The sequence below is a fragment of the Lygodium microphyllum genome, chromosome 30, assembly GCF_053477565.2.
Source record: "Lygodium microphyllum isolate KBCC chromosome 30, Lygodium_microphyllum_v1.1.10, whole genome shotgun sequence".
Taxonomy (NCBI): Eukaryota; Viridiplantae; Streptophyta; class Polypodiopsida; order Schizaeales; family Lygodiaceae; genus Lygodium; species Lygodium microphyllum.
In genome coordinates this window covers 98,980,388-98,992,606 of record NC_141164.1, presented here as the reverse complement: position 1 = coordinate 98,992,606, position 12,219 = coordinate 98,980,388, and the positions used below count along the sequence as shown (strand labels likewise).

Here is a 12,219-nt window from a genome sequence, read left to right as displayed (position 1 = left end):
TTCTAGGAGTACGATGCTGGTTAGCATAAAACGTGGCATGATCTTAGGCCGTTTTAATACTTTCCCTAGCAATCATCAATATCTCCTACATATCATGCATGATGTTGACTACGAACTGCATTTTCACCCCCATGAGCTTTGTGGACTATACGGGCTATAATTAGTAGTTGAATGCTTAGCATTGTTTTAAGAAAACTTAATTTGAGGAAGGCAACACTCCCGATTAGTACATGTGGGAGACATGCACACAACATATCCTCCATGGTTTGTGTAATGGATGCTCAAGCAAGGACAACTCTTAGTTTGTATGCAAGCTAGTGTAGCCCCGGTTGAAGTTTCTAGAAGATTTTAGAAGATTCAAGAACATTCTAGAACATGTTTGCAAAATGGCTTATGTCATTGCTAATGTTAGATACCACGTATCAACACGCATGTCATGCCATGTGTCAAAGTGCATGTCATGCCATGTGGCATTCTCTTGTAACGACGTGTTCCCCTTAACCTCCCTAGGCTATAGTATGAATCGGGTCATGGGCTACAAGCCCTTCAATCTTACCAAATTGTTATGAGCACAACAAGTGCTCTTCGAGAGCGAGGAGATTGAGACATTGAACTAGAACTTGATTGCGAGATAACTCAATTATGAGAGTACTCGATTACAAGAGAATGATCACAAGAGCGGGGCTTGATTACTAGATAAGACTCGATACAAGACTGTTGGGTGTAAAGTCCCTTAATCTTTGTGTGTATAAGTTTATGGGTGTGAACACATCCTTATTTGTACCCTAACGTATAAATACATTTTATTCTTTGTGTACCGTTACTTAATTGGTATATTCATCTTGGGATTCTCTCTCTCACTCTCAGCATTGCTCTTGCTCCATTTCTGTCTCACACTTCATTGCGCACTCATCCCAACAAACTGGTATCAGAGCTGTGGAAAGAGTGCGCACTTCTCGAGGATAGTGCGAGTTAGTTTTGTGCGTGCGAGGAGGAGTCAAGCTGTTCACCTTTCAGCCAGTCAACGGGCAGCAAGCATTTATCTTGACTAGCCGACTAGTCAGTTTTGTCAGTTGCACTTCTTTAAGCCAGCGTGGGCAGCAAGCCAGCTATCGTTTTGACCAAACTGGTCAAGTGTAGGCAGTCGGCGTGACCAAGCATGAGGTGACAACCCATCGGCAGCTGTCGTGACTCAACAGGCACGAAGACCAGCTACGACAACTAGTGACAGGTTGGCTAGCTGCAACGGCATGTGACAAGTCGGGTGCGACGACAGGTGACAGGAGAGATCATGCGCGACAGGCCAATGACGATGTGACTCAATAGGCAAGTTAGCAGGTCAACGGGCGCCACTTCGATAGCTTTTATTCATCAAATTAAAAAAAAAAAAATTCCTGCAATCTATTCCACTTCTCATTAACGAGGATTCACATGCATAAGCACAACTCCTAGATTTGTGCATTCTTATGCTAAAAAATTTGCGGGTTTTCCCAGATTTGATGCTGCCCATGCATAATAGTTGGATTCGACCCTGAAATTGTAGAAATTGTGCACATTGGTCTTGAAAATCTTGGGTTTTTCATGTATCAGTGAAATTTTGCTCAGCTGAGCCGAATTTGCTGACTTTGGTGCACATTTGGACCCGAGAAATTTGGGGATTTTGCAAAATTCTGCAAAATTTTGCTAAATGTGCTTGTTATATGCTCTCAGGAACACTAATGCATCATGGGGGTGAGTATGTTTTTAATGAGTTTAAAAAGTATTGTGAGATGCATGGCATTAAGAGGGAGTTAATAGCCCCTTACAATCCTGCATCAAATGGCATGGCTGAAATATATAATCGCATACTTTGTGAGAGAGTTAGATGCATGCTGTCCACTACTGATCTCCCGCGGTAGTTTTGGGGAGAGGCTCTTAAAACTATAGTCCATGTATGCAATCGCTCTCCCAATTGTACATTGCATTGGAAAATGGCATTCTTGAAGAGGTTTGGTCTTGCAAACGTGCTTCATATGACCATTTGCATGTCTTTGGTTGTGATGCCTTTGTGCTTATTTGTGTAGATCAAAGGACTAAACTAGACATGAAATCCATCAAGGGCATCTTCATGGAATATGGGGATGAGGGAGATATGGGTTATAGAGTTTGGCTTCCTCAGGATAGGAAGATAGTACAGAGCTGAGACGAGGCAAAGTTGCTGAAAAATGCTACATAGGGTGAACTTGACAAAAAGAAGGTCAAATTTCAGCATGAGCAGCCAGCCATTCAGCAGCCATTAGCTGAAGATTTTGTTTCTTTTGATGCTGAAAATGAGCAGCAACCTTTTGTGTTGCAGCCAAAAGATAATGGACAGCAAAAAGATGTATAGGATGGAATAGGACAACAAGAAGAACATGCTGAAAATAGGTTACAGCAGTAAGAAAATGCTAAAAATCAGCCACTAGGTCATGGTGTGCACATACCTGAGGATGTGGGCCCATTGCTTAACAATACTGATCATTGGATAAGAAGGTTTACACGTATCAGAAGGTAGCCATAGAGGTTGCAAATCTTATGGTCGGAAACTCAATTTCCAAGGGCAAGACACACTCCTCCCCATAAACTAATTTGAACAGGGTATGGCCAGTGGCTCGTTTAAACGTTGTGCTATATGCCCAAACCGCCACATATAATTTTGTATCCAAGTCCCGTTTTTTTTTTGGAAACTATTTTTAACAGGATACCCACAAGCTGCTTATTGGTACTTTCAACTTGTCCATTGGCTTGCGGATTATAGGGGGTCATCTTGTTATGCTTGATCTTCCATGTCTCAGTCAAGCTTTTAGTCACCATATTCAAAAAGTGAGTTCCACGGTCCAATAGTATTTCCTTGGTGGACCAAAACGGCAGATGATTTGCTCATTTCATGGTGGGAACTGTAAGGATAAATTGCCATGGGAACAAAAGGGATGTTTTCCCTAGTAAATTTTATTAGGCTGGTTGCTTCAGCTGTGGATGATTTCCTAAAGGGATAATTAAGGAAGGATGGCGCTAGCTATCCCCGCGAACCGCCAAACCCTAACCAAGGGGGTTATGAATCCGCGCTGGGAATGTGGACCGAACCTGCCGCGAGAGGTCTCTCCGTGGAAATTACTTGGCGTAGGAGGACGCTTGGGTGCGAAGACTAGTGCTCCATACAAGCGACCTGTTTTACTTGCGTTTTTTGCAGCTTTGCTATCGCCTGCTGTCTATAGCCTCTCTGCTGCCTACTTTTTCAGTTTTCAAGCTGCTGCGACAGTTTTTTTAGCCTACTTGTGGCAGTACTTAGCTTGCATTTTGGTGTTGCTAACTCCTTGGCTTGGTGATCGTACTTTCAGGCCGTTTTTGTTGTTTGTTGGTAGTTTTTGATCGATTTGTTGATTTTAAAAAAAAAGCAAATTTGGTCTTCTTTTGGTTAGATTTTGGGTTATATTGTATGTGAACTCTTGTTTTTTGCAGTTTGTGGTCGTGTTTTGGCCGTGTTTCCTCTCCAAGTACCTTCTTTTCTCTACTCTTCTAAATCCTCTATAGATGGCTCCTCCATGCAAATCCACTGATGACAAGCTCCATGGACCTGATTATTATACGTGGAGTGCGGTGATGGAGGCCTGGTTTATCGAGAAGGAGTTATGGTACGTGGTTGGCGGAGCTATTGCACATTCTCAACGGCCTTCTCTTGTTCCATTTGATTTTGATGAAGACAACCATAAGGAAGCAATGCTTACATGGGATTTGGATGATGTCTGTGCTTACTCAGCCTTACTTTGATGTATTTCCAAAGAAGTCCTACGGGTGGTCACCTTCTGCAAGATAACTTCAGACGTATGGTCGAAGTGGCAATTGATGTATGAGGCTTCTTTCACCATGAGGGCTGTTACTCTCTATGTCCAGCTCTAGCAACTGAAGTTTGAAACTAAAGATACGATCCAATCATTCCTCCTTCGATTTACCCAAATCTAGGACTAGTTTCGTACTATGCAGTCTGCCCTATCAGAGGCACATCTTATTGGTATAGTACCCTACAAGCTTCCCTAGGAGTTTGATGGAGTGGCGAATGCTTTACGGGTGCAGGCATCTACGACTCTTGTCAGTTTTCTTCATATGTCCTTGATGCTACTTGAGCATGAGGCGACTTTGCGACTACAGGGGCGGCTTCCGTCACATTATGGTGGCTCAAGTGAGGCTCTTGCAGTCTCAGAGAGGGGTTCGAAGACAAAGAAGTCGAAGGCCCAGTGTTACCACTGTGGCAAGAAGGGCCATTTGCGAAAGGACTGCAAAGAGTTAGTGGTTTTTAGGAAGAAAAAGGAGTAGAAGACGAAGCAGGATGCAGGCTCCTCCGAACGAGTCATCATCTGCCTTAGATTCTAACACAGATCCTCTTGCCAAGGTGAAGTCCACGGCATGAAAGGGACCCTCTTCTTCGGATCGTGGAAAGGGCTTGGTGGCCCCTTCCTTAGCCGCTTTCTAGTGGTGGTGGTGCGGTCATCCCTCACAACTCTCCAGTGTCAGAGAGAGAGTGTGAGAGGGTGGTGAGATGGGGCAACCCTGACTCATCTATATTTCTATACAGTTGCACAGGATCCATAAAGGGACATTCCTGACGCATCGATCGAAGTTTGACAAGTTCAAATCCTGGAGCTGGGATTGACATCTAGGTTCATGATGGGCTGGTTCTTTGATAGAGATTGGGTGGCTTTCGTCTGGAGCTCACATGAAGGGATACTTTGGCGGTCTTGCCAAAGGAGGGAAATCTATGGTTATTCATGCAATTGCGGTATTGGTGCCAGGATGGTCACGTGTGCTACATCAATGGCATTGTTGACAGATATTGCGAGCTGCTATGATCTTCTCTATCTTCAAGAGTTGGTACGATTGACCTCGACATCAGGTTCTCTCCAAGGCATCTTGGTGGTGGCTTGATCATCCACTGCTTGGGTATCCATGGTTCTACTTGGTGGTTCTATGTTGTATGGTTTTTGATTCATTCTCATTGTACCATTATATTGTATCAGATCACCCATGATTTGAGAGAGGGTATTAGTAGAGTATGTTAGCTCATGTGTGAGTCTGAGCATGTACTGTGGGTGGGCACTTTATGTAGTTATTTTAGGCATTTTTATTGTGTAGCATTTTATGCTATTGTGGCATTTATTGTTGCCAATCGGCCAACATGAAATGTTGGCCGACCTGACATATTTAATGGCATTGTTCATGCGTATATATATTCTGGGCTCCTTCTCAGTTAGTTCAGTTCACCACTTGGAGGTCCCATGGAGAGAGGAGCCGGTGCCGATGCCCACACAACCAGTGACTTAATGTTGTATGCGACAGTCTCGTGTCTGATATATGGATTCCATTTCCCGAGCATACATTTGAGTTTTCATTTGTATTGTGTTCTTTCTTTCCCTTTCTCTTTTGTCTTGTGTTTTGGCAGTTTATTATAGCATATGTTTACGCTTCCATTGTTGCTCCACTTTTGACACCATGGACTTAAACGTAGTCATGCAGATCACTGCTTATACACTAAAAAGACTGATGATGGAAGCCTTATTGTGCTGGTCTTATATGTGGATGACATGTTGATTGTAGGAAAGCATAAGAGTACTTTAAATGGTTTTAAAAGGCAGCTAATTTCAGCCTTCTCAATGAAAGATTTGAGGGCAGTTGAACACATTTTAGGCATGCACATTAAAAGAGATAAAGTGTAGCACTAGTTGTCTCTCTCGCAGGACAAGTACATTAGCAAAGTATTTGACATATTTAATATGGCTGATGTTGAGCCTCTTGGTGTGCCTTTACCGTCACATACATAGCTTAGCAAAGATGATTACCCAAAAGATGATGCAGCTACTACTGCTATGAAGGGCATACCTTATGTATCGGCTTGTGGTTCTTTGATGTATGCCAAGGTTGCAACTCGTCTTGTTTGACATTGCTTATGCAGTGGGAGTTGTTAGTAGATTCATGTCTAACCCTGGCAAGATGGGGAAGCATCCTTCTCAAAAGGACTGCTAATTTGGTTGCACTATAGGACTCGAAGCCTTATGCCTTTAATGGTTTCTCCAAGAGCTCAAATTTTTTGGACCTTTGGAATGACATGGATTTTTTTGAGAATGTTGAATTCTTAAGGAGATCATCACCATTATCTTTGGAGGAATAGCCTCCATATACATCATCACATATAGAAGAAAATATGCTATGCTTGCATTGTGACAAATGAAGTGGCGGCCTTCACCGAATCACCAACAACAGATATGATCACATATAAAACATCTTTGGGGGAATTGCCGTATCTAGTCACACACACATTACATCATCGACACCTTCTATGTTAACACCTTCTATGTGCATATTTTTTACGTCTAGCATTCATCTATAGCCACATTGTACCCAAGAGCTACATTCTATAATGATTGCAGGATGCCTATGCAAAATCTCTCTCTCCTATTCTTGTCATGCTTTTGCTGTATATACGAAAGGAAGTATAAAATTGGGTCTCGACAAGGGTGAAGACTAGAGAGGCTGCATGTGGACAACTACATAAGTTGTTGTAGTTGTTATTTCTTTTACAATTGAGTCCTGTTGTATTTTGATGATGATGTAATTACTAGTTTGGAAGCTGCTTCTTTTCATACTTTGAAGGTGTATGTTTTGTTTGGATTATTGAGAAAAGCATGTTATATGGTTTCTAGTCCAAAAGTTGTGGTTAGGCAGGCAGTAGCATGATATGCAAAAATTTGTCTTGAGCTGAATGATTTGAAGTTGAGATTAGTGTCGAATGCCTTGAGCTGAATGATTTGAAGTTGAGATTAGCATCAAATGGCTGACTAGCTTATACTGAATAAGCTGATGTGTTTGTGGTTATATAGATGACATTCCACCCCCAGCAGCAGCAGGCTACTATCCTCATGAGGATCCTCGTTTTGATGAGAGAGATGGCCGCATTTCTTGGAGGGAGCCCGAACCTTTGGGACCAGTGACTGACTATGCAAGAAATGGGGTACGCTAGTGTTCCTGATACTTTTCAATGAGATTTCTTTATTCTAGTTTTGCATCGTCTCCTCAATCGACATTGCCAGTAGATCCCTCAAAGAATCTTTGTAGAAATTTTACTTTGGCTGTTTTCATCACATTCAGTCTGTTCTGGGCAGGTTGTGTAAATACTAATCAATTGCTATCTTGCAGATATCATATGGACCACCTGGTTTGGCAGGCTCAGAGCTACCTGGATTAGCAAGTGGTCAGGTTGTTGGGGCAGGGTCTGTAGGACTTTCTAGTTTAGGTGTATCTCCTCTTGAGGAACCCAGCATGATGGGACAGGGTGGCCGAATGCTGGGAATGGACACTGGGGTGATCAAATCTGCAAACATGGGAATGAATGGGGGGATGCCTGATTATATTACAAGGCAGGAAAGTCAAGGTCATCCTGGATTGCTTCCTCCAGATGCAGCATCAACATTGTATGTTGAAGGGCTCCCTTCTGACTGTTCAAAAAGGGAAGCAGCTCGTATCCATATTATTCCTTTAAGATGGCTGTTCCTATCTTTTTCTTGTTGAAGAAGAGAAGTATGTTCTCAAGCCAAATTGTAAAACATCTTAACTATGCACTAGACATTTTTCGCCCTTTTGTAGGGTTCAAAGAAGTCCGCCTTGTGCGGAAGGAAGCAAAACGGGTAAGGGATTTTGTATATGTTAGCTGTATTTTATACTAAACTAAGGTTCCTAACGTGATGTTAAGCTTATCTGACAGTCTGGAGCAGTATTAGTCTGTTTTTGATGTTTGAGTTTGTATATGCTAAAGCTTTTTGCTGACATCCAAAATGATCTTTAGTGGTGCCAAAATATTTTCATATATGCATTATTTTAAATTGGATTATGTAGGACAATGCATTGCATCTTCTCAAGGCTAGATTTTTTTTTTAATTGAACATTAACTGAATGTTTTGAAATCCAGTTTCATGTCTCAAGTGTTGTTTTTAACTTTCTGTGAAATTCTATTGCCTAATACTTACATCTTGAGTGACGAGGCTTCTAGGGGAACACTTAAAAGACTCAAATGTTGAGATATTGCGTAGTCACCTGTATATGCAATCAGTTTTTAGGCTTTTCAACACACAAATCTGTTTTAAAATTAACTCAAGGTTGACTTGGATGAAGGCCCCTGCAAACATATTCGAGGCAGTGCATGTTGTTAGAATGTTGTGGAGCAACAGAAGCAAAGAGACAAAACTGATAGAACTGCTGGAAACACAAAGAAAAGAATATAACAGCAAGAACACATGAACTCAAAGAGGATAGACACAGGAAATGGAATCCACATAACAAGGCTCAAGAGTGTGTACAAATGTATGGGCTGTGGGCAACCAGAAAAGTACTGCGATCTCCCTCTCTCCAATTAGAAACAGAGTATGCTCTTGAATGAATGAGTGGAGGGGAGCAGCAGCCAATAAATAGGAAAAATAAATACAAATAACACAATCAGGTCTGATGCATTAGATGCGCGTGAAATCAGGTTGCCTGCATTAAATGCACCAGGCTCAAATGAGAAAGGCCTTTTGCTAGAGAGCTCTCTAACCCAAGGTATGTATGATGTTAACACCCTTTCTTGGATGATGGATGATTAGTACAATTAAATATATAATGATTAAGGATGCATCGTAATACATACAACAATGACAATCATATAGGACCATGGATACCCAAGTAATGGGTGATCAAGTCACCACCAAGGTGCCTCCAAAATATATTGATATTGATGTTGATCATACCAATCCTTGATGCAAAGAATAGAAATGGCCAAATCTTGATGCTTGTTTTGAAAAAGCTCTTGGAAAGCATGTCACGACCGTGGATTCTTTGCCTTTGGCTAGACTGCCAAAGTGTCTAGTTATGTGAGAACAGGCCAGGAGCAAAGATTGCTCTTTGTGAAACATCCCAACATGAACGTGAAAGGTAAACTAGCTCTAGGATTTGAATTTGCTAGAATTAGTTGATGCATTTGGAAAGCAATGCACAGGATCCATCATCACATGTACATATGGACGAGGCTTAAATGCCCCACCACCAACACCCTTTCACACTTTCTCTTTGGCACAGGAGAGTCTTGAGGGATGACAATACCTCTAGGGCTAGAAAGCTATAGAGGCTAGCACGGCCTTAGTTGCTTTGGCTGCAATTGGAGTTTGAGTTTGAGGAGGATGATGACTCGTTGGAGGAGTCCTTACCCTCGTTCTTCTCCTTCATCTTATTTCACACTATCACTAGTTTCTTGCAATCCTTTTGAAGGTGCCCCTTCTTACCACAATGATGGCAATGAATTTTCCTCTTCTTTTTTTGCTTGTCACCCCTCTTTGATGTAGCAAAAGCATCTTGCTTGGTGCAAGACCAAGATGGTAACCTCCCTTGTAAATGCAAAGAAGTCTCATGCTCAAGCAACTTAGAGATCATATGATCAAATCTAACAAGTGCTACTTATGTTTGAGGTCATAAGGCATTAGCAACACCATAAAACTTTGGAGGTTGCTTGTAGAGAAAAGTCCTTAGAAGAAGGGCTTTGGGAATAGCAGAACGTGAGTTGCGAAGTTGATCTTATATTTGCGTCACCTTGAGAAGAAATGGCTGAATCGTATTAGTCTCCTTGAATTGAATGTTCTATAGCTGTCCGTAGAGGGTCACAACTTGCATGGTTGAAAGAGCCTAATACATAAGTTGTAGTTTCTCCCACACCTTTGTAGATGACTTGTAGGAGGTAGTCGATGCAACGAAGGAGAGTTGAGTATGGGCAGGCATTGTTATTGCCGGAAGTAAGAACTACTTTCTTAGAGTTCTCTTCATCCCAATCATTTGAAATAGTAGAGGGCGTCCATGGATGCTAGGCTGATGTTGAAACATTATATGAGAGTTGTTTTTGAGCAAACCAAGCTGTCGTAATAGTACTGTAGGGGAGATGGTTAGGTCCCTCAAAGAGAGAGGTGCACTTTTGAATGAATAACCCAATACCACGAGTTCAATAGTTCAAGCCAAATAGTTCAAGAACATAGAGATAAGATTAGATGTGAAGAGTGTAGTGATAGAGGCACGACAACTGACAAGTATGATCCCTTTATCTGAGTGTATTGATCAGGCTGAAAAATGCAAATTTGCTGAAAATGCATATAGATGAAGGTTAGATGCCAAAGAAAAAAAAGAAACCAATTGCAAAACCAGCAAAATGTTACCAACATCAGATGCTGATATGGCAGCCATCTAGGCAAAACACAAGTTGTACAGTAGAAAATGCCAGGTCATGCAGCAAAAATGTAGGTTGGAACAGGCTGCCTAGTGGCTGAAAACTGCCACCTAGCTGTAGGAATAGTCACCTAGGCTTGCCCAGATCACAACAGCAGCAAACACTTGTATTTGGCGCAGTTTCCAAACACAGCAATCAGCATTGGAACCAAGAGACACAGGCTCTGATACCATGCCAGAAAAGTATGGAGCAACGGAAAAAAAAGAGATGGTTGATAGATCTGCTATTGTATACACAATATTTAGAAAAGAACAGCAAGAACACAAAATAACTCAAAAGAGAATAGACTTGGGAAATGGAATTACCAAGGCTTGAGAGTAGTAATAATGGTACTGGCTGAAATCAGCCAACATAGTGTACCGGTCTCCCTCTCTCCAATGGAAGTAGTGTGCTCGTATCTCATGCATGAATGAGTGAAGGAGGGAAGCAGCCTATAAATAGGCAATATCAGTGTGGCAATTATGATCAGATGGCCAATGTTTAATGTCGGCTAAAAACATGAGTTGGCCACATTTAATGGACTTGACTTAGAAAGGAAATACACTCCAACAGGAGTTCCCAACACCCAAGATATGCACTTTGATACCTAGGATATGTACACTTGTAACACCACTAGTGGAATGTTGCAGTCTCCCTCCTTTTGTTAGAAGCAATGTGCTTGTATGTGAATGTATAAAACAATGCAAGAGATGTTGCTTTTAAATAGGTAGAAAATAATGCAATGATGATGACTAATTGACCAACAAAAAATGTGGCCCAAAATACTAGTAGGCCAGCATTTAATGCACTTGACTTGGAAATAAAAATGTACTCTAGCAGTAGATCCTTTCATCCAAAACATGTACTTTGCTAACACCCACTCTCATGTACACTTCTAACACCACTAGTAGTATGTTGCAGTCTTACTCCTTTTATCAGAAGCAATGTGCTTGTATTTGAATGTATAAAACAATGGAAGAGAGGTTGCTTTTAATTAGGTAGAAAATAATACGACGGCGATGACCAATCGACCAACAAAAAATGTGGCCCAAAATACTAGTTGGCGAGCATTTAACGCGCTTGACTTGGAAATGAAATGTACTCTATTAGTAGATCCTTTCACTTGGAATATGTACTTTGCTAACATCCACTCTCAAATCATGGATGATCATCCTCCTCCTTCCTTTGCAATAAGTTTAATCGAGCTAATTGGCCCATCGAATATGTTTCTTAGAAATCTTTGGTTGGTTGAGAAATGTATGTGAGATTGCTATGATTTGTCTTGATGAGAAATTCTCCATCTAAAGGATAGTGTCTCCAATCTTTTAAAGCTTGAATGATGGCCATTAACTCCTTTTTATAGGTAGTAACATTATTTTTTCCATTTTGTAACCTTTTGTTTATATAAGCAACTACATGTGCTTCCTGGTTTAAGATTAGATCAATGCAGTCTCTTGAAGCATTACATTTCACAAAGAAAGATTTTGACAAATTAGGTATAATCAAAACAGGTTCTTTGTTGATATAGAATTTTGGAGCTTCAAAAGCTTCCTTCTCTAGTTTGGTCCATCAGAATGCCATTGGTTTCTTGATTAAATCATACAATGGTCGAGCAACTATTGCAAACCATTTGATGAATCTCTTGTAATAAAAGCATAATCGCAAGAAACTTCGAACTTTATGAATACTAGTCAATTTTGGCCATTCTACAATAGCTTTGACTTTTTTTGGATCCATCTGAATCCCATCTTTGGATATAATATGATCCAAGTAGTGAATCTCTTCTAGGAGAAATTCACTCTTTTTGCCATTCATATAAAGTTTATGTTTGCAGAGTTCTTGAAGCACTATTTTTAAGTATTGCTTATGATCTTTTTTATTTTTTGAATGAATCAAAATATCATCAAATAAAGTACTTGTAAACTTGTGATGTG

At 40.9% G+C, this 12,219-nt stretch overlaps 1 protein-coding gene across 5 annotated transcripts in view; it reads left to right on the top strand.

Annotated features, from left to right (window-relative positions):
* Window positions 1-12,219, top strand: part of LOC148010166 (RNA-binding protein 1-like) — a 52,725-nt gene that overhangs the window by 18,413 nt on the left and 22,093 nt on the right. For all 5 annotated transcript variants that reach the window (XM_087673475.1, XM_087673474.1, XM_087673476.1 and 2 more), the window contains exons 3-5: window positions 6,888-7,018; window positions 7,204-7,525; window positions 7,630-7,691. In XM_087673475.1, the coding sequence (XP_087529601.1) occupies window positions 6,888-7,018; window positions 7,204-7,525; window positions 7,630-7,691 (515 nt within the window). The remainder of the gene's footprint in view (window positions 1-6,887; window positions 7,019-7,203; window positions 7,526-7,629; window positions 7,692-12,219) is intronic.